Below are 22682 nucleotides of genomic sequence, written 5' to 3'. Positions count from 1 at the left end.
AACTCATTGTCATGTTCAAGAAACCAATTTGAAATGATTCAAGCTTTGTGACATGGTGCATTATCCTGCTGGAAGTAGCCATCAGAGGATGGGCACATGGTGGTCATAAAGGGATGGACATGGTCAGAAACAATGCTCAGGTAGGCCGTGGCATTTAAATGATGCCCAATTGGCACTAAGGGGCCTAAAGTGTGCCAAGAAAACATCCCCCACACCATTACACCACCACCACCAGCCTGCACAGTGGTAACAAGGGATGATGGATCCATGTTCTCATTCTGTTTACGCCAAATTCTGACTCTACCATCTGAATGTCTCAACAGAAATCGAGACTCATCAGACCAGGCAACATTTTTCCAGTCTTCCAACTGTCCAATTTTGGTGAGCTCATGCAAATTGTAGCCTCTTTTTCCTATTTGTAGTGGAGATGAGTGGTACCCGGTGGGGTCTTCTGCTGTTGTAGCCCATCCGCCTCAAGGTTGTGTGTGTTGTGGCTTCACAAATGCTTTGCTGCATACCTCGGTTGTAACGAGTGGTTATTTCAGTCAAAGTTGCTCTTCTATCAGCTTGAATCAGTCGGCCCATTCTCCTCTGACCTCTAGCATCAACAAAGGCATTTTCGCCCATAGGACTGCCGCACACTGGATGTTTTTCCCTTTTCACACCATTCTTTGTAAATCCTAGAAATGGTTGTGCGTGAAAATCCATCCCAGTAACTGTGCAGATTGTGAAATACTCAGACCGGCCCGTCTGGCACCAACAACCATGCCACGCTCAAAATTGCTTAAATCACCTTTCTTTCCCATTCTGACATTCAGTTTGGAGTTCAGCAGATTGTCTTGACCAGGACCACACCCCTAAATGCATTGAAGCAACTGCCATGTGATTGGTTGATTAGATAATTGCATTAATGAGAAATTGAACAGGTGTTCCTAATAATCCTTTAGGGGAGATCTTCGTTAGATCTGCATACAACGGAGGAAATCCTGCTGCTGTTTTGAACATTTTATGAGCTCTTCTAAAAATAAAACCATATGTACACGCATAAAATGATCGCGTTTAATCCAGCACACAGCTTTGTTTTGAATGTTCGGTAAGCAAGCTCCGTTGCGAAATATACGTCATAAAAGCCGACCCATCAGGTTGTGACTGTATCCCTATGCCTTTGGTTCGGTAACTTTAGGTTCACTGTTAAAAATGTCAGTGTGAACGCTAAGCGGACCAGGGGCCTGTACCATGATGGTAGTTTAACAAACTCAGGGTTACAGGATTAGTTTAGAGTTGACAAAACCAAACCAATCTATTCAGGCTTTGTTGGTCCCATGATGCTGATCATCAGCTTTCTCTGTCAACTCAGGCTTTGATCCTGAGTTTAGGAGTTTAGCTGTGACATCAGTAGTGAGCAGCCAATCACACGCTGTGGATCAGTAAAACTGAGATTCACTTCTCGCGAGAGAAGCAGCGAGATTAATTTCTCTCTTCTGCAGAATATTACATGATTTAAAAATATTGCCAAAAATGGCGGATTATGATTGGTCAGATCGCCTGTCAATCAAACTCCCGGCGAAGGGTGAATTGAACAGTAGTGTAAATGAATAGTTTATTACACAGTATACAGTAAGCAGTGCGTTGTTATTCCATTCCAAAAATAAATTCGCTGATGGACCTGAGGTGACTTCCTCTCCGTTCCCCGTCTGCCGGCCCTCCAGCTTTTGCTCCAAGCTGTTCACTTGGCTCTGCAGCTGGGCTTTGTCCCTCTCTAGAGACGTCACAGCCGACTGGAGCGTCTTGGCCATGGCATTTTCCCCACGCAGCACTGCAATCTGGGAAAACAAAAACCATCTTTAGATCACTAAATCATTTCTCTCATTATCTGACAATATTAAGTGCCAACAATACGGAGTACAAAGTTTCATATAAAAAGAAAAAAATGGGAAGAACTGCTGTAGTATGAAATGAATCTACTAAAAGCATTCTTTGTAGATACAGTAAGTTCAACTCAGTCATAGTTCACAGTGGATAAAACATTCTTGATCCAGAGGTTTAGATTGAACCCAGCTTATTGAACCCAAGAATCAAAGCTCTTACCTCATTTCGCAGTGTCTCAAGCTCTTTGTCTTTATCGGACATCAATGCATTGGAATTCTCCCTGTGAGAACAGACAAGAGCTCACTATAACTGGAGCCCATTGTTGGATTTACAGTCATGTTACAAAAAGCCATATGCACTCTGAGAACATCTCCCAATGGAGCCCTGAAGATTAAAAGCTTACAGAAAAACATGCACAAAATGGACAGACGTCCAGTGGGACCGTGCAGTATTTTTAGGGTGGAGGAAAACAATAGATCTGAAGTGCTAAGTACCACTATTTGAGCTGTTCAATCATGGAATCAGATCATCTCTCTAAACCTGGTGATCTTGGTATATTATAAAACATTGATCTCTATAGAACATGAACTGACAAGCTTTATTTTGCAAGCCTTCATTTCCCGGGAGATGAAATGACATTTATAGCCTCCAGAGTGCATGTGATCTCAAATCCAGCTGTCATTTGAACAATTACTGAGACAGAGCTCCATTAAGCACCATCAAAAGCATTCGTGACATGCTGTTTATAACCACAGATAATTCGCATTTTGAATGCTTTTGAAGAACACGAATGGGAAAAATACTTGCATCACTACTCTCACGCATACAAGCATAACATTTCCAAATTGTCTTTCCACGTAGACTTTCAGTGTAAGTGCACTGTTTTTTGCTAGTTTTTACTAACTGAGACAAATATATGTATTATTTTCTGTGGTTATAAACAGCAGGCTTCTTTTAAAGTCCCAGTGAACCGGATGTTGCAACTGATATTATTGCAGCGCTGTGATAGCCTGACAAGCCAGACCCACATCAAGATGTTGGGTCTGGGAACTCACCATTGGCAGGGCTCAATCCGAGGGGCGGGATAAACAGTTGTCTTTCAAATTCCCTCTGCACGCAATAGGATAGCGCTACAACCAACCAGAGCAACGAAGAAGGTGAAGCAGAGCTAGTTGATAGATTAAATATTTGCCGTATCCGGTCGGCAAAACTCTGAACACATCTTCCTTTCTTAAAGAGCACCTATCTTGGAATTTTGAAATTTACCTTTCATGTAGTGTGTAACATAGATCTAAGTGAACAAAAACATCCTGCAAAGTTTGAAATATGACAGTGCACCGTATATATAGTTATTTTCTTTCAAAAGTAAGAGTCGACTCTGAGTCATTTTTAAGAATCGTTAGAAGACCGAAGCTTTTTCTCTGACTAGATGACGTCAACTTGTCAAGTTATTTGAATACGATACGCCCACTTATTGCAATTGAAGACTAAGTGGCTTGAAGAAAAACCATACATTGTCGCGATTGTGTGTTTATTAGTCTTCAAATGTCTCTATTTGCATGTTTCGCGATCTCAGGAAGCTTTTATTATGGACTTCTATTATGGCACATGGTATCTTCTTCATCTGTCTGTACCATATATGGACTACATGTGCACAGAGCGCCCTCCGGCTGCCAGTATGAATTGAAAACAACACATAAGAGACTCAATCGTTTATGATTAGGCTACATCTGCGCATTTTGAGGAAGTATTGAATAAAAAATACTCCTCTGTTTAGAAATTTGACACAGACATATGAGAATCTATCAATATTTCTCCTCATCTGCACACTTTTGAACTAAAGGCCCTGAGGGATGTTGATTTGTTGCGAGTCTTCGTGAGGAGAATAGAGGAGTTTTTTTATGAATGAGATCAGCTGAGGCTCAAATTACAATCAAACGGTAGCGACGCGGTTTTCATATTCATAACTCCTGACACATATTAACAAATTACTGTCACTATAAGACTTTGAGAATAAAACAGAGGTAAAAAATGGAAGCTTGACTCTTAGATCTTTTAAATGATGTATAGATTGACATGGTAATTACTTACATCTGACAGTCATTTGAGCTAATTTAAACAAATAAAGCTTGAGGACGAATGCGCCCTCAATCCAATTAAGAGGTTCCGAAAACCATTTATGGTGATGTGCGTTCCGTTTCCGAAAATATCTGCACAGACTATACCAATCACAACTGACTGGGTCATCGGACCAATCACCGCAGATTAGCGTCACGTAAAGGCGGGGTTTTGAAAAGTGAATCACTAAAGGAATCATTTGAGAATCGCTGTCAAAACATTATAAGAAAACTAAAGTCTTTTTTGTCATTGCATGCATGCAAAACTGTTGTTGGGGACTTCTAAAACAATATTTGGAACATTTTAAATGCCATAATAGGTGCTCTTTAAGAATGACTTCAATGCCGTTCTTTGTTCTTTTCAAAAAAAAAAAAAGCCATTTCGAAAGACCGCCGTTTGCCAGCTTCTTTGTTTACAAGTAGCACGCGGAACCGCCGCAACTCTGCCGTCATTGTTAAAGAGCACCTATCATGGCATTTAAAATTTTCCAAATATTGTTTTAGAAGTCCCCAAAAACAGTTTTGTATGCATGCAATGACAAAAAAGACTTTAGTTTTCTTATAATATGCATTTATTTTTACCTGTTTTGACAGCGATTCTCAAATGATTCCTTTAGTGATTCACTTTTCAAAACCCCGCCTTTACGTGACGCTAATCTGCAGTGATTGGTCCGATGACCCAGTCAGTTGTGATTGGTATAAGCTGTGCAGATATTTTCGGAAACGGAACGCCCATCAAAGTCTTATAGTGACAGTAATTTGTTAAAATGTGTCAGGAGTTATGAATATGAAAACCGCGTCTGTACCGTTTGATTGTAATATGAGCCTCAGCTGATCTCATTCATAAAAAAACTCCTCTATTCTCCTCACGAAGTCTCGCGACAAATCAACATCCCTCAGGGCTTTTAGTTCAAAAGTGTGCAGATGAGGAGACATATTGATAGATTCTCATATGTCTGTGTCAAATTTCTAAACAGAGGAGTATTTTTTATTCAATACTTCCTCAAAATGCGCAGATGTAGCCCAACCATGAGTGATTTAGTCTCTTATGTGTTGTTTTCAATTCATACTGGCAGCCAGAGGGCGCTCTGTGCACATGTAGTCCATGTACAGACAGACGAAGAAGATACCATGTGCCATAATAGAAGTCCATAATAAAAGCTTCCTGAAATCGCGAAACATACATTTGACGACTAATAAACACTCAATCGCGACGATGTATGGTTTGTCTTCAAGCCACTTAGTCTTCAAATGCTCATCCTTGGGCAGATGAAAAAAAGTTTGCTTTTGAGTCGCACTTCAGAACACCGCGTCTCGTCGCCATGATGTTTTCTAGTTTTCACTGGCGTCTTGGAGCGCAATAAGTGGGCGTATCGTATTCAAATAACTTGACAAGTTGACGTCATCTAGTCAGAGAAAAAGCTTCAGTCTTCTAACGATTCTTAAAAATGACTCAGAGTCGACTCTTACTTTTGAAAGAAAATAACTATATATACGGTGCACTGTCATATTTCAAACTATGCAGGATGTTTTTGTTCACTTAGATCTATGTTACACACTACATGAAAGGTAAATTTCAAAATTCCATGATAGGTGCTCTTTAAGCCCGCCCACCGACTCTATACACAATGTGATTGGCCTGACCAGAGTTTGGTTTTTCCAGCTCGCAAGCGAACGGAGAGTTGCTAGATGACCCTGGCTGCAAATTATATTTGCTGCCGCTAGGGTGCGTCTAGATTTCTAGGCGCATTTCCAAGTGAAACGGAATATTGAATAGAGGGCAGGGTTTTACTTCAGCGCTCCTCCTCTCCATCTCGCGCTCAAAGCAGACTAACGGTTGGAGGGGAGTGGTTAAGGATATTCAAACCCAAGCTGTCAAACTGCCGTCATCGGGAAGGGAACGCCATTCCAGACCGGAAGTTACTTTTGAGATTTGATTAAAGATTACCACGGCAAACAATTATTTTCTGTGCATTAACTTGCACGGATTAATTGTTCACCCTAAGACCTGTAATGTGTGCTAACAAAGTAAATAATATCATGATTTCATGAGGACTTTAATGTTTTGATCTGATTGAATGAATGAACTTGATACTGAGCCAGAGACATACTTACCTCTCTGTAATCTCCAGCTGGCTAGTCAGAGCTTCGTCATCAAGCTGCCAAAAAAAGACATGATACATGATAACTCAATCCCTCGGTCCAACTGAGAATGTCACAGAGCAAAGCATTTCAGGAAACATCTAAGACGAGGCAGACAGATAAACACCTTCTGCTGAGTGTAGACGTCCAACGCCTGAGCCAACATCTCGTCCTGGAGCGACAACTGCCTCTGAGACTTCTGATTGGCTGATAGTTTTAGCTCCTCACTACAGAGAGAGATAAAGAGGAGGTAGTGCTTATAATACCATATAGGACTAGCATATTACCATACTAGTATTTTGCAGTATGTGAATTTTCTGTATGCATTCAACGCCTGGATGACCTACAATGCCGTTCAAAAGATTGGCGTAATGATGCAGAAGATTGCAGCTTTGATCACAGAAATACATTATAAAATATTACAATAGAAAACAATTATTTTAAAATGTAATCATTTCACAATGTTACTGTTTTTCCCTGTGTTTTGGTTTATTATTTGTATTTATCATACATTATGATTGACATCACCCTGATGTCAATCCTGTTATTCTTCCATTTTCCTCTCAAATGAATGCGTCATGCTTAATATATCATCTTTCCTTTCCATCACAACCTTTCAACTGGTAAAGACATTTCAAAGACCAAGTGTTTGACAAATAAGAGCGTTTGGTTACAAAAAGCAGTAGTAAAAACATTTGCTCCACACGTTCTAAGTCACAACAGAGAGGTCACCGTCATCCTCCTCATGTGTAACAAATAAGATCTATTTTTACCCAGAGTGCATTATGATGCAGGAATAAATCAAATCATGCACGCTCAAAACTAAAGCGGAAAATCAAGGTGAGGTCTCTGTACGACAGAACTGTGAGAGCAAATGTGGCTAAAAGATTCCCACGAATTCAAAAAGAATATGCTGCATTTAATGAAGCATAACTAAATATTTTCATAAAGAAAAGAATACTTAAAAAAAAAAAAAGATAATATTACAGGCTTCGTCGTGATACATATTCATTCGCGTCAGAAGATCAACAGAGCGTTATGAAAGGAACTCTGTCGGATCTCACGTGGAGTCGAGAGCATTAGACAGGCGGAGAAAAGCAGCTGTAGTTGGAGAGACGCGGTTACGTAAAACTCCCTGGAGGAGAGACGCTCACTTCTGAAGCCTTGGGCTGAGAGCATCTTCAGCGCAAGGGCTCAGAAGAGGCTTCACGCGGGTACCTGCTCGCATCACCGGACCCGTCACTTGCTGGACATGCCGATCAGCCGCAGCTTGAAGGAGCGTGTCGGACCAGCTTGAGTTACAAACGCTTTGAGCTTCGGTTAGTGCCGCTTTAGTTTAAAGTCAATGTGAATTCAAAATGGACCCCATTTACACCGCCATAAAAACATTTTTTACTAAAGGTTTCTGCTTAAATGTTTAATATTGCAAACAAATGTACTGCAAATAATTTGCTAATTTATTACAAATAAGAAAATTAATTGTTTAAATATGAAAAGTGAATTTTTTTATGAAAAAGTTTGGATTGAATAATTAGCAAATTTGTTGCAAATAAGTAAATAAATTGTGCTTATAAAAAGTTAAACATTTCATTCAATTCATTTAATTACTATTTTTTTTATTAATTTAGCAAACAAATAGCAAAATAATTGGCAGATTTATTACAAATAAGACAATAATTGTTCTCATGAAAAGTGAAATATTTTAAGAAAAATCTACATTACAATTTTTGGAATTAATTATTTTTGCAAATATTTATTGCAAAAAGTACAAAATCATTTGTATAGTTATAGGCAAATAAATTGTGCTAATGAAAAGTGAAGCATTTTATGAAAAATGTAAATGACAAATTTAATTCATTTAATTAATTTTGCAAAACAGATTGAATTCATTTTGCAAAACAAATTACAAAATAATTTGCAAATGTATTATAAATAAATTGTGCTTATGAAAAGTAAAACATTTTATGACAAAGTTAAATTACACTTTTTGGGATGAATTCATTTTGCAAACAAATGTATTGCAAATTGGAAAATTAACTGCTTAAATATTAAAAGTGAAACATTTTATGAAAAAGTTCAATTATATTTTTTGGAATTCATTCATTGTGCAAACACATTTAAGAAATAAGCAAATTGTGCTTAAATATAAAAAAAATTACTTTTACATTTAAAATTACAATTAATTCAACATTTTTGGAATTAAAAAAAATATTTTTTTAAGAATTTATCTTTTCAGCAGGTGTCACCACCAAACCCTTTTATTTTTCAAACACTTTCATAAAGAGACAATTTTCACCATCCAATCAGTTCCTAATGGATAAAATCAGGTTCTGCCCTACATTTTTTTCCTGATTGATTATCCTGAATGTGAATGCTGCAAGCCAGATTCAAACTCATATCGTCCACGTGAGCTCAATGCGCCAGACTCAGAACACGTGCATTTCGCCTTTTGTTATACAGAAATCACAGCTGTTGTGACCGGGTGGACCCGTGATGTCATTCTGTGACTCGCTGATCTAAATTACCATAGTACTTACCCAACTAATTAAAATCAAAAATCCTTTTTAGCTCCAACTAAGCATACAATTAATTGAATAAGATGCAGTTAAGACGTTAAATAGTGTTAAATTGTTGCAGCTGTAGTCTAGTGGTCAGCACTTGGATACGTATGAGGCTTGATTGTGTCATTTCCTCTCCTCCCTATCCTTTCTGTCCTCTCTCTTCTACCACTACCAATGAAAGTGTGAAAAAGTCTAAGTGAATAATAATAAAACAGTCAGCAGCGTCAGTGAAGAGAAAAAGCATGGGTGCATGTCAGCAGGACTTGAGGAGACTCACATTTCTTTGCGGAGGCTCCCGATGTGCTGCGTTTCTGAACTCAACTGCTCCTGATACTGAGAGTTCTGCTGCTTCAGGGCCTCAAGCTGGTGAAAGAGATAAAAGATGATCAAAACAAGTGAAAATTATGCATTTGGACAAAATGTGTTGGAGAGAATGCGCTCATAAAGCCTTTCAAGAACATGTTTTTTTACATAAAGAAAAACATGCATATTTAAGGACCATCATGTCGTTTCTTGCATTCTTACATCTTTTTGATCATAATTAAGCCTATTTCACCACAAAAAATGTCATTTTCATACCTGCAATGTAGAACAAAAACTATATTTTATAAATATTATTTACATAGTGTATTTCTACACTGGTAGTATTTATTGTACGTTATTTACTTTTTTCTAAATGACAGGAAATATCCAGTAATTTTAAAGGAAAAGCAGGGCTGTTATTGTTAAAGGGATAGTTCACCCAAACATGAAAATTACCACATGATTTACTAACCCTCAAGCCATCCTGGGTGTATATGACATTCTTCTTTCAGACGAATACAATCGGAGTTATATTCAAACATGTCCTGGCTCTTCCAAGCTTTATAATGGCAGCCCAAAATTTGAAGCCCAAAAAAAGTGCATCCATCCATTATAGACATACTCCACACGGCTCCGGGGGGTTAATAAAGGCCTTCTGAAGCGAATCGATGTGTTTTTGTAAGAAAAATATCCATATTGAACACGTTATAAAGCCTTCATGTCATGTCTATACCGCCTTCCATTTTCAACTTACGGAAAAAGCGTAACTGGCACGCCAATGACGACGGACGTGGTGTAAAAAAGTGTAAATGGCGCGACGATGACATCAGACGTAGCATAAGCATTTTAAACTGCGATAGGCGTTACACTTTATTCGTAAGTTTAATATTGAAGGCGGTCTATTACTTTGGAACGTGTTAAATATGGACATTTTTCTTACAAAAACCCATCGATTTAGCCTGACAAGCCAAATCCACATCAAGATGTTGGGTCTGGGAACTCACCATTGGTTCAATTTGAGGGACGGGATAAACGGTTGTCTTTCAAATTCCCTCTGCACGCAAAAGGATAGCGCTACAACCAACCAGAGCAACGCAGACGGTGAAGCAGTTGATAGATTAAACGTTTGTGGTATTCGGTCGTCAAAACTCCGAACACATCTTCCTTTCTTAAGAATGACTTCAGTGCCGTTCTTTGTTCTTTTCTAAAAGAAAAGCTTAACTCCAAGTCTTCCAGAGTCGTGGCCAAAGCCGATTCGAAAGACCGCTGTTCGCCAGCTTCTTTGTTTACAAGTAGCACGTGGAACACGTCATTATGTTAAGCCCGCCCACCGACTCTATACACGATGTGATTGGCCTGACCAGAGTTTGGTTTTTCCAGCTCGCAAGCCAACGGAGAGTTGCTAGCTAGGGTGCGTCTAGAAATCTAGGCTACCATCGATTCACTTCAGAAGACATTTATTAACCCTCAGAGCCGTATGGATTACTTTTATAATGGATGGATGCACTTTTTTGGTCTTCAAATTTTGGGCTTCCATTCACTGCCATTATAAAGCTTGGAAGAGCCAGGACATTTTTAAATATAACTCTGATTGTGTTCATCAGAAAGAAGAATGTCATATAGACCTAGGATGGCCTGAGGGTGAGTAAATCATGGGCTAATTTTCATTTTTGGGGGAACTATCCCTTTAACTAAAACTATTTTAAAATGTTTTTGTTAATTGAAATAAAGCTGAAATAAAATATAAATATTAGATTAAACTTAAATGAAAATGGCAGCCTTGAAATAAAAATAATAATACTAAACCTTATTTATATAGCACTTTTCAGGCATTAAATGCAGTTCAAAGTGCTTTACATAAAAATGATATTGTCAAATATCAACAGCAACATCACAATTAAAAAAAAACGTGCAGAAAAAGAAAACAAATACAACACATACAGTATAAAATACTAAAACATATGAAGAACAAACAAAGTAAAAGTGACAAAAGCACATAAAATGACTGAAACTTCAACTAAATTTTAAATAAAAAACAAACATAAAAATAAAAGCTAATTCAAAATATTAATAATAGTAATAGCAAATAATGATATTTTAATGCACAATGGCGTTCTGGGTGTTTTCCGCCATTTTCGCGTCCAAAAATTGTAAAATAAGACCATCTCTCCTCAACAAGACACAATTTGAAGTACCACTTATTACTGCAGCACAAACATTGTAGAACATGTTAGATGCCAAAGCTTAAAACTCAAGAGTTAGAAATTGAAACAAATATCTAAACCTATATATGAGTAATATTAGTGATGCCTTCTTTATGCCTCTAAAAGTCACGTGAACAAAGAAAACTGTCCATGTTCACAAAGTATAATTAATAAGAGCTTGCTTTTTCTCACAACTAATACTTAGTAAAAGCACATCAGACTGTTAAATCTGGTGAAGTCAGATTACTGTTCCCATGAGACCCATAATTCAATCCCATCACCCTCACTGTAACTAACTGGTCTGCATCAGACTGAGACGTTAATTACACTCTTCAGCACAAACGCCTACAACCGGCCGAGTTGGTATTTCATTTCATCTACATGCCAAGAACCAACATCCATGTTTTATTATGAATCAGCAGAGATTTGCCTGCGCTGAGTGATTCACTGTTTACATTGAGAAAGCTAAAGAGAATCCGTGATGATTGAGGAATTATACCGTCATCAGTGAATGAAATGTCAAACAACCGTTTCATACAGGCTCACACGAAAGCATTCTTCAACTCAATGTCCGCGGCTTAACATCTCCATTATTCACAGAAATAACGTGCATATAATATGACATGTGCATAAAGTCACACGTCATTGGAATTTATTTCCTTTCTATGCAAAACATCTAAAATAGGGATGCATATACATATAGGGATATCTGAAAATGATTTATCATCATCAATGTCCAACTAATGGCTAAAATTTCAGATGTAAGGGAACAAAACTGCCCCTTTTTTTATTTGTAACATCTGATATTTTTCCTATTTCTATTCTGAGTTACTGTCATTATTCAGATAGAGTATTTTGAATTCAAGTATCTGAGGATTACTGATTTGCTCCTGAAAAAAAAACTCAAGAAGTCGTTTAACTTACTTTAACTGACACTGGCTGATATATTTAAAATTAATACATTGGGGGGGGACAACGACAACAAACAGCGCTCACGTTAAACCTCATCTAAAATGATGCATGCTTCAAGTGCAATCAGCCACCAAAACATGCAGGCTTCTAAAAATGGGGAAAAAATAAGCCAATACCATCACAATAGTTCAATAAAGCTAATATTGCTGAATGTATCAACCATGGTCACTAATACACAGTATCATGCATCTCCACAAGGGAAGAGCACTACAGAAGAGCGACCTTTACCTGGCAAAGCGAGGTATAAACGCTGCCCGTGTAGTTTTGTTGGAGCGCTGTCACATCCATTCTGCTGTGTCCTTCCTATTTTTTCCAAACAAATGTGGCCTATCAATAATACATCCCCTACAGCCCCCAGCTGCGAGAGAGAGGCGCTCACACGAGCTCTGCTGGCGTTCCAGCACACGCTCACGTTTGCACAAACACACGCTCTGAAAAGCATCACACAGGGCAGCTTCATTATGTAAGGACGACAAGCCCCGCCCCTCTCGACACCCCCCTGCTGTCCCCGCCCCCCACCTTCTGCTGTTCTCCGTCATCAATGCTCATTCATCCTGGTTTAGCTGTTTCTACATGACGTCTCTGACATCAGAGAAATGGAAATCCTTGTGTGAGCGAGAACTCAGTTATGTTTTCTATTTAAACATTATTTGATGATTGTACACTACCAATCAAATGTTTGTTTTTTGTTTTTTAAGAACTTAGCAAAAATGACAGTACTGACTTTTACATTGTGGCAAAAAAATCCAAATGTTTTTTCTTTTGACTTTGTATTCATCAAAAATACTGAAAAGTAAATGATCACAGTTTCCACAAAAATATTAAGCAGCAAAAATCATCATATTAGAATGATTTCTGAAGGATCATGTGACACTGACGACTGGAGTAATGATGCTAAAAATTCAGCTTTGCATCACAGGAATAAATTACATTTTAAAATATATTCAAATACAATAATAATAATTATATTTCATAATATTACTGGTTTTACTGCTGCCTTGTTGAGCATAAGACACTTTCTTCCAAAACATTAAAAATATCTTACTGGCCCCAAACTTTTGAACAGTGGTGTAGTTTTTTAAGGCTTCAGCACAGGCTGTGCGAGAGACTTGTGTCTTCCTTGAATGACACAAAATAGAAGGAAATTCAGGCTAACCTAAATTAACTCTGCTTTTTTAAACCTTGAGGGGACAAAAGTCAAAAATGAGGTCACAATAAGGTTCTTTTTCAATACAGAAACCAAAAATACATTTAAAGGGACAGTTCACCCCAAAAATGTTAACTGTAATAAATTTACTCACATTCACGTTGTTTCAAACCTACAGTAATTTAGCGGCATTAATTATATAACAGCAGTTCATAGTGGTAAAAAAAAAGTCTTCTGAAGTCATTTGATAGCTTTGTGTGAGGAATAGAGAAAATTTTAAAAGACAGTTCACCCAAAAATTTTGTCATAATTTACATCATTTTGTTCCAAACCCGTGAGACTTAAATTAATTTTCGGAACACAAATGAAGATATTATTAATGAAATCTGAGAGATTTCTGTCCCTCCAATGACAGCTATGCAAATACAAATACAAAGTTCATAAAGAGATGCTTGACGTGCAAGAACCAATGAGGGGCATTCTTGTGTTAAGCAGCACGTTTGAGCTTCTGCAAGAACCAATCAGGTTCATTCTGGTGTTACACAGCACGTTTGAGCTTCAGCAAGAACCAATGAGGGGCATTCTTGTGTTAAGCAGCACGTTTGAGCTTCTGCAAGAAGCAATGAGGTTCATTCTTGTGTTAAGCAGCACGTTTGAGCTTCTGCAAGAACCAATGAGGTTCATTCTTGTGTTAAGCAGCACGTTTGAGCTTAAGCAAGAACCAATGAGGTTCATTCTCGTATTGCGCAGCACGTTTGAGCTTCAGCAAGAACCAATGAGATTCATTCTTGTGTTAAGCAGCACGTTTGAGCTTCAGCAAGAACCAATGAGGTTCATTCTCGTGTTACGCAACACGTTTGAGCTTTAGCAAGAACCAATGAGGTTCATTCTCGTATTGCGCAGCACGTTTGAGCTTCAGCAAGAACCAATGAGATTCATTCTTGTGTTACGCAGCACGTTTGAGCTTCGGCAAGAACCAATGAGGTTCATTCTTGTGTTACGCAGCGCGTTTGAGCTTCAGCAAGAACCAATTAGCTTTGTCCTCACCCGTCAAGTATGTTGAGTTCAGTTTAAGTTTGTTGATAAATGTTTAAAAGTGAATAAAAGCTCGAATTCAATCTGTTCAACTCATTAGCGATCGAGTCTCTTCAGAAAATTTGGACTAAACCACTCAATTCATATGGATTAGTTTTATGATCTCTTTATGAACTGTTTGAAGCGTCAAAGTGGTAGTTGTATAGCTGTCAATGGAGGGACAGAAATCTCTCAGATTTCATCAAAAATATCTTCATTTGTGTTCCTAAGCTGAACTTAAGTCTTACTGGTTTGGAACGACATGAGAGTGAGTAAATGATGACAGAATTTGCATTTTTGGGTGAACTATCCCTTTAACTATCTAAAAGTCTCACTAAAATCTGCATGAATTGTCCCAAACGAGCACTGATCTCTCTATGGATAATCGATAATATTACTGAATGTTAGTTGTCTTTTAAACCTAGCACTAATCAAATGTCTGGTTTGAAAGGCCACAGGAAACAATAAACCAAAAATACCCTTATTACTTTTTTTATCTGTATACAAATGCTTAACAGATTATGCTTGACATGAGTTTATCCACACAAATGTCTTAAAATCAAGATCATCATTATTGTTCCTAATAAATAAGGTTTATGTGTGAATATCCACAGACTGAACTGAACCAACAACATCCTCTGAGCCTGAACCACTGCAGGTGAGTCTCTGCAATACAGAGGCTGAATCAAGCAAGACCTCTCCAGTGACATAAGGAACCCTGTGACTCTTTCACGCAGTCTTGCCGTATGTGAAAAGCACAACCGCAGGAAGAAAGTGTCCTCTTATATGCGCTAGCCATCGGGCTGATTATGTAAGGCCATGTATGAGTGCACAGAACATGCTTTACATGCAGCCTGCAGGCGGTCAGATGTAGAGGACTCATGCATGAACTAACAATGTGTCTGAACCATTTTGTCAGTAACAGGACATTTACACAGAGAAAAATCTCTGCTCACCTCTTAAATAAACCACATTTATCTAACTACAAATGTGGAATATGAATTCTCAGCATTTTTTACGATTATTACTGGTGTCTGCTAAGGCAAGAATCACGATCACTGCTAAGGTTAGTGACTTGAAAAAAACCCTAACACTAAGTAATAGACCTTATTCACAGCAGCACCATCTTTGGTTTTGAACAGGAATGAAAGGCTGTGAGGGATAGACATGCATCTCTACTGTTCATGCGTTTTTGGATCATTCTGCTGACGAAACACTATAAAAATATCTTTTAAAAAAATTTCAGCAGACAAAAGAAAAACTCTAGACAAAATGAGCTGCAGTGGGAAAAAGGGCTAAAAAGAGTAACCCCCGACGCTACGTTTTGTTTTGCTCTATAAAGTTTTAAATATGGATATTTTTCTTACACAAACGCGCCACTTCGCTTCAGAAGGCCTTTATTAACCCCCCGGAGCCGTGTGGAACAGTTATATGATGGATAGATGCACTTTTATGGACTTCATAAACAAGGCAACAATTCACTGCCATTTATAAAGCTTGGATTAGCCAGGAATTGTTTTTATATAACTCCGATTTTATTTGTCTGAAAGAAGAATGTCATATACACCTAGGATGACCTGAGGGTGAGTAAATCATGGGCTAATTTTCATTGTTATTTGAACTAACCTTTTAAGTCACGTGGACTGGCAAGGAAATCCAGTGAGCAACCACCTAACAACCACCCAGAGCACCCTAGCAACCACGCCTCACGGAGGAGACTTTTGAAGAGGTTAAGATCATCAAAATAGTCACACCCTTCCAAGTCCCTTCCAAACACGGATACGAAGTGAAAGTATCCAGGACACTGTTTATCTTTATGATATGAAGCGTAAAGCGTACTCACTTCCTCCTGCAACTCCTTATTCTTGTGCATCATCTGCGCCAGCTTTTCATCAGACTGTGTGTGAGAAAACCTCTGATTAAACACATGTACTACACTTTTTGACCAACATGCTCAAATATGCACTAGTTTGGGGTCTGTAAGATTTTTGAATGTTTTTTAAACGAAGTCTCTTATGCTCACCAAGGCTGAATTAATCTCAGCATGAATACAGTAAAAAAAAGTAATACTGTGAAATATTATTAGAGTTTAAATAACGGTTTTCTATTTTAATATGTTTTAAAAATTTAATCTATTCCTGTGATCACCATTACTCCAGACTTCAGTGTCACATGATCCTTTAGAAATCATTCCAATATGCTGATTTGCTGCTCAAGAAACATATATTATTATCAATGTTGAAAACTTAATAATGGTGAAAACTGTGATGCCTATTTTTCAGGATTTCAAGTTCAAAAGAATTATAAATGTCTTAGCTGTTGCTTTTGATTGATTAAATGCACCCTTGCTTCATAAAAGTATTAATTACTAAAAAAATCTTATTGACTCTATCCTTTTGAACTGTACTCTACTACTTGACACTCAAAGGCTCACAGAGAAACATGATGGCATTTTATGGCGGCATAGATTAATATTACATGCTTTATAGAATTAATGACAGATGTGTTAGAGTCGGCTGACCTGAAGTATTTACCGTGACAATATATCATATTTTCTGGAGTTAATGTTATCACTGTAAAATCATAATAAATAAAAACACAATCTCTTTCAAGCTATGTAAAATAACTGAACTATGGTACTTTAGAAATAATAACAAATTGTTTACAAAATGTAAGGATAATGGTAACAACAAATGTGAATTATGCATTTTCTCCCTTCAAATATTTTTGAATTTCTAATCAGTGAATTTTGATTACATATTACGTAAAATATGTTCATTTCAGCACATTTGTGCATATGTTATACATACACTACCATTCAAAGGTTTGGGGTCATTCATTGTTTTTAATTAATACTTTTAGTCAGCAAGGATGCATTAAATTGATCATAAGTAACACAAGTGAGGAGCATAAGAGACTTTCAAAAACATAATGTAAAATAATAGAAACTTTTTTTTGTGAATAATTAAGATTATTTGTTATTTATCATAATTAATTATGATTTTTAATTATGTTTTTGAAAGTCTCTTATGTTCCTGATTCCATTACCTCAGTCTTCTGTGTCACATCCTTCAGAAATCATTCTAATATGCTTTACAAATAACATACAAAATCTGACCCATCCCAGTGTATTGACTGGTAGTGTATAAAACAGCAGAAGCTACTGGGTGTCTGTTTTACAGTGGTAAATGTCAGTCACCTGGGTTTGGTTCTTGTAGGCTTTCAGCTCCGTCACCTGCCGTTCCAGCTCAATGCTCCTCTCTGTGATTCTGCTCAACTCTCCTTCTGTTTGGCCCAACTTCTCCTTCAGCTCCTTCATCTGCAACTCTCTCTCTTCTCCCTTCACCTGTTCCTGCTGCTGCCAGGTGGCCACATCCGTCTGCAGGTCCTCCTTCTCCCTGGACACCTGATCCAGCTTCTCTCTCTCCATTTTCATGTTCTTTTCCATTTCTGCCGCCACACAGATGAAGGGGAGCATACAGTCATACAGGAGCTCATACAGCAGTATCTGTGCTAAAATGATAATTTTCCCGCAAACTTTCACACAAATTGGATTGCGGAGCAAGTAATTAGTGTGCCGTTGTGAGTTATAGATCTGCTGGGAATGGCCCGTTTATCTCATGAGAATGCAAAAATGACTGTACAATGCTGTTCACGTTGGCACAGGCTCACATGCCAGGGATGCAAATATATAAAGGATCAGATGCTTTACGATAGTTGAAGAGCATTTTAGTGCTTTTGATGAGTCATGTTTTACTTACCTTGCATTGCTTGTGTTGCTTTATTATTGTCATCTGCTGCTGTGTCAAGCTTCTTTGTCTAAAATCAAACAGAACAAACAATATAATTGGTGCAGTGCAACATGCTGGGCAAAAACAAATGTTCACCTTGGTTTGATCCATGTGCATTTTTAAAATATGCATACGCATATGCAAAATAAGCAGGGGGTGGGGGGGATTAATAAATAAATATATATATATATACACACACCGATCAGGCATAACATGTACAGGTTTGAACATTGACAGGTGAAGTGAATAATATTATATCTTCATTCATAAGTGATTATCTACATCACGGCACCTGTTAGTGGGTGGGATATATTAGGCAGCAAGTGAACATTTCGTCCTCAAAGTTGATGCCTTAGAAGCAGGAAAAATGGGCAAGTGTAAGGATTTGAGTGAGTTTGACAAGGGCCAAATTGTGATGCTAGACGACTGAGTAAGAGCATCTCCAAAACTGCAGCTCTTGTGGGGTGTTCCCGGTCTGCAGTGGTCAGTATCTATCAAAAGTGCTCCAAGGAAGGAACAGTGGTGAACCGGCGACAGGCTCATGGGCGGCCAAGGCTCATTGATGCACGTGGGGAACAAAGGCTGGCCCGTGTGGTCCGATCAAACAGACGAGCTACTGGAGCTCAAATTGCTCAAGAAGTTAATGCTGGTTCTGATAGAAAGGTGTCAGAATACACAGAGCATCACAGTTTGTTGTGTATGGGGCGGCATAGCCGCAGACCAGTCAGAGTGCCCATGCTGACCCCTGTCCACCGCCGAAAGTGCCAACAGTGGCACGTGAGCATCAGAACTGGACCATTGAGCAATGGAAGATGGTGGCCAGGTCATGTTTTCTTTTACATCACGTGGATGGTGTGCGTTGCTTACCTGGGAACAAATGGCACCAGGATGCACTGTGGGAAAAAGGCAAGCTGGCGGATGCAGTGATGCTTAGGGCAATGTTCTGCTGGGAAACCTTGGTTCCTGCCATCCATGTGGATGTTACTTTGACACGTACCACCTACCTAAGCATTGCTGCAGACCATGTACACCTTTTCATGGAAATGGTATTCCCTGGTGGCTGTAGCTTTTTCAGCAGATAATGCGCCTGCCACAAAGCAAAAATGGTTCAGGAATGGTTTGAGGAGCATGAGTTTGAGGTGTTGACTCCAAATTCCCCAGATCTCAATCCAATCGAGCATCTGTGGGATGTGCTGAACAAACAAGTCCAATCCATGGAGGCCCCACCTCGCAACTTAAAGGACTTAAAGGATCTGCTGCTAACATCTTGGTGCCAGATACCACAGCACACCTTCAGGGGTCTAGTGGAGCCTCGACGGTTCAGGGCTGTTTTGGCAGCAAAAAGGGGGACCAACACAATATTAGGATATATATCATGGTGATAATGTTATGCCTGATCAGTGTATATTAACTTCAGCTTTTGTAATGCATGGCCTCTCAAGACTTCATGACTGAATAGAAAAGATACCAAGTACAATGATTTTGTAATGATATTTAACTTTAGACAAATGTATGCATCCCCAGGCACATTTAAATAATTTAATAATATAAAGGCAGATATTAGATCACCATATGGGCTGGTGGGAGGCATATGCACAGCACAAGAAACAGAAACTTTAAAAAATAAGTGTCATATTCCTGTAATCATTATGTGAAATAAAAAACAGGGTTTTTACAGGTTAGTAAATAAGCTGTCTTAATGTTACCAGATCCTGCAGCTGCTGCTGGAGGGATGTTTTCTCCTGTTCAGAGGAGGTGAGTTTCTGCTGGACTAGAAGCACTTCCTTCTGTCTGTTCTCCAACTCAAAGTTCAGCTCCTTGATCTATAAGAACGCACAAACACAGTGATCTCATGATGTACAGTGAGGAAAATAAGTATTTGAACACCCTGCTATTTTGCAAGTTCTCCCACTTGGAAATCATGGAGCGTTCTGAAATTGTCATCGTAGGTGCATGTCCACTGTGAGACATAATCTAAAAAAAAAAAATCGAGAAATCACAATATATGATTTTTTAACTATTTATTTGTATGATACAGCTGCAAATAAGTATTTGAACACCTGTCTATCAGCTAGAATTCTGACCCTCAAAGACCTGTTAGTCTGCTTTTAAAATGTCCACCTCCACTCCATTTATTATCCTAAATTAGATGCACCTGTTTGAGGTCGTTAGCTGCATAAAGACACCTGTCCACCCCATACAATCCGTAAGAATCCAACTACTAACATGGCCAAGACCAAAGAGCTGTCCAAAGACACTAGAGACAAAATTGTACACCTCCACAAAGCTGGAAAGGGCTATGGGGAAATTGCCAAGCAGCTTGGTGAAAAAAGGTCCACTGTTGGAGCAATCATTAGAAAATGGAAGAAGCTAAACATGACTGTCAATATCCCTCGGACTGGGGCTCCATGCAAGATCTCACCTCGTGGGGTCTCAATGATCCTAAGAAAGGTGAGAAATCAGCCCAGAACTACACGGGAGGAGCTGGTCAATGACCTGAAAAGAGCTGGGACCACCGTTTCCAAGGTTACTGTTGGTAATACACCAAGACGTCATGGTTTGAAATCATGCATGGCACGGAAGGTTCCCCTGCTTAAACCAGCACATGTCCAGGCCCGTCTTAAGTTTGCCAATGACCATTTGGATGATCCAGAGGAGTCATGGGAGAAAGTCATGTGGTCAGATGAGACCAAAATAGAACTTTTTGGTCATAATTCCACTAAACGTGTTTGGAGGAAGAAGAATGATGAGTACCATCCCAAGAACACCATCCCTACTGTGAAGCATGGGGGTGGAAGCATCATGCTTTGGGGGTGTTTTTCTGCACATGGGACAGGGCGACTGCACTGTATTAAGGAGAGGATGACCAGGGTCATGTATTGCGAGATTTTGGGGAACAACCTCCTTCCCTCAGTTAGAGCATTGAAGCTGGGTCGAGGCTGGGTCTTCCAACATGACAATGACTGAAACACACAGCCAGGATAACCAAGGAGTGGCTCTGTAAGAAGCATATCAAGGTTCTGGCGTGGCCTAGCAGTCTCCAGACCTAAACCCAATAGAGAATCTTTGGAGGGAGCTCAAACTCCGTGTTTCTCAGCGACAGGCCAGAAACCTGACTGATCTAGAGAAGATCTGTGTGGAGGAGTGGGCCAAAATCCTCCTGCAGTGTGTGCAAACCTGGTGAAAAACTACAGGAAACGTTTGACCTCTGTAATTGCAAACAAAGGCTACTGTACCAAATATTAACATTGATTTTCTCAGGTGTTCAAATACTTATTTGCAGCTGTATCATACAAATAAATAGTTAAAAAATCATACATTGTGATTTCTGGATTTTTTTTTTAGATTATGTCTCTCACAGTGGACATGCACCTACGATGACAATTTCAGACCCTCCATGATTTCTAAGTGGGAGAACTTGCAAAATAGCAGGGTGTTCAAATACTTATTTTCCTCACTGTAAATGTCTTCTGGTGTACAAGCAAATGTCATAATGTGTCTTATTTAGGTCGATTTAAGGAGGGGGAAGAAAATACCTTTTTGTCTTGTAATGGAGGTGAAGCTGATCCCGAGGTCTCGGCCCGGAGAGTTCTCAGCTGAAGCTGCAGCTCGGACACCTCCTTTTCCAGCTCCATAATCCTGGAGCGCTCGGACCACCGTGGCGACCTACAGCAAGAGACGAGACTTAATCAACTGATAAGTGTGACCAAACTGGGTGTCTATCAAGGCATTAAGTTTAAACTATATATTTTCTACATAAGAAACATCTACATTTAAATTCTAATCATTTTGAATTTACAATATTAAGTTAAGTTTAGTAAGATTTTCAGAAAGGATGCGATACATTATTTACAAGTGAGAGTAAAGACATTTACAATGTTACAAAAGATTTCTATTTGAAATAAATACTGTTTTTTAACGTTCTATTAAAAAATTATAGTTCCACAAAAATATTAAGCAGCACAGCTGTTTTCAACATATCAATCCTTTGCCATCACAGGAATGAATTACATTTTTAAATAAATTAAAATATATATATTTTTTTTTTTAATTCTAATCATATTTCACAACATGACTGTTTTTACTGTAATTTGATCAAACAAATGCAGCCTCAGTAAGCATATGCATTTTCTTTAAAAAAAAAACAGCTATTAAAATATCCATAACTTCTGAAAAGCCGCTACATTTTGAATTGTAGTGTAAACCGACAAAGATACTCGTAACAATGCACTTTACAATTTAAATGATATATTGTTTCCCCACATTACAGTAGGCTACTGAGAATTATGGTGAAAATGTGCTTAAATGACATGGAAAAAAAAGTCCTAAAAAAAGACCTTTATACGAAATTATTTATTTTCTTCTTTTGACTTTGGATGAAAAATGACTTTGCAGAGATGCACCCAGCGGTGCTTTACAAAAGAGACCTACCTCAATCCATCATGGAATAAAAAATAATCACTTTCCCAAAATAAGCAAAATCTCTTCCGTGCATGGGGATC

At 38.5% G+C, this 22682-nt stretch overlaps 1 protein-coding gene across 1 annotated transcript in view; it reads right to left on the bottom strand.

Moving 5' to 3' along the window:
• Positions 1–22682, bottom strand: part of clip1b (CAP-GLY domain containing linker protein 1b) — a 46064-nt gene that overhangs the window by 7745 nt on the left and 15637 nt on the right. Inside the window, 11 exon segments of the mRNA XM_079804999.1 lie at positions 1667–1823; positions 2089–2149; positions 6102–6145; positions 6256–6355; positions 8967–9052; positions 16233–16286; positions 17589–17839; positions 18151–18208; positions 19887–20003; positions 21717–21833; positions 21835–21846. Coding sequence (XP_079661125.1) covers positions 1667–1823; positions 2089–2149; positions 6102–6145; positions 6256–6355; positions 8967–9052; positions 16233–16286; positions 17589–17839; positions 18151–18208; positions 19887–20003; positions 21717–21833; positions 21835–21846 — 1057 coding nt within the window.

Source organism: Gobio gobio (genome assembly GCF_949357685.1).
Source record: "Gobio gobio genome assembly, chromosome: 22".
NCBI lineage: Eukaryota > Metazoa > Chordata > Actinopteri > Cypriniformes > Gobionidae > Gobio > Gobio gobio.
Note: the sequence above shows the minus strand (reverse complement) of the source record. Positions and strands in the feature narration are given on the sequence as shown.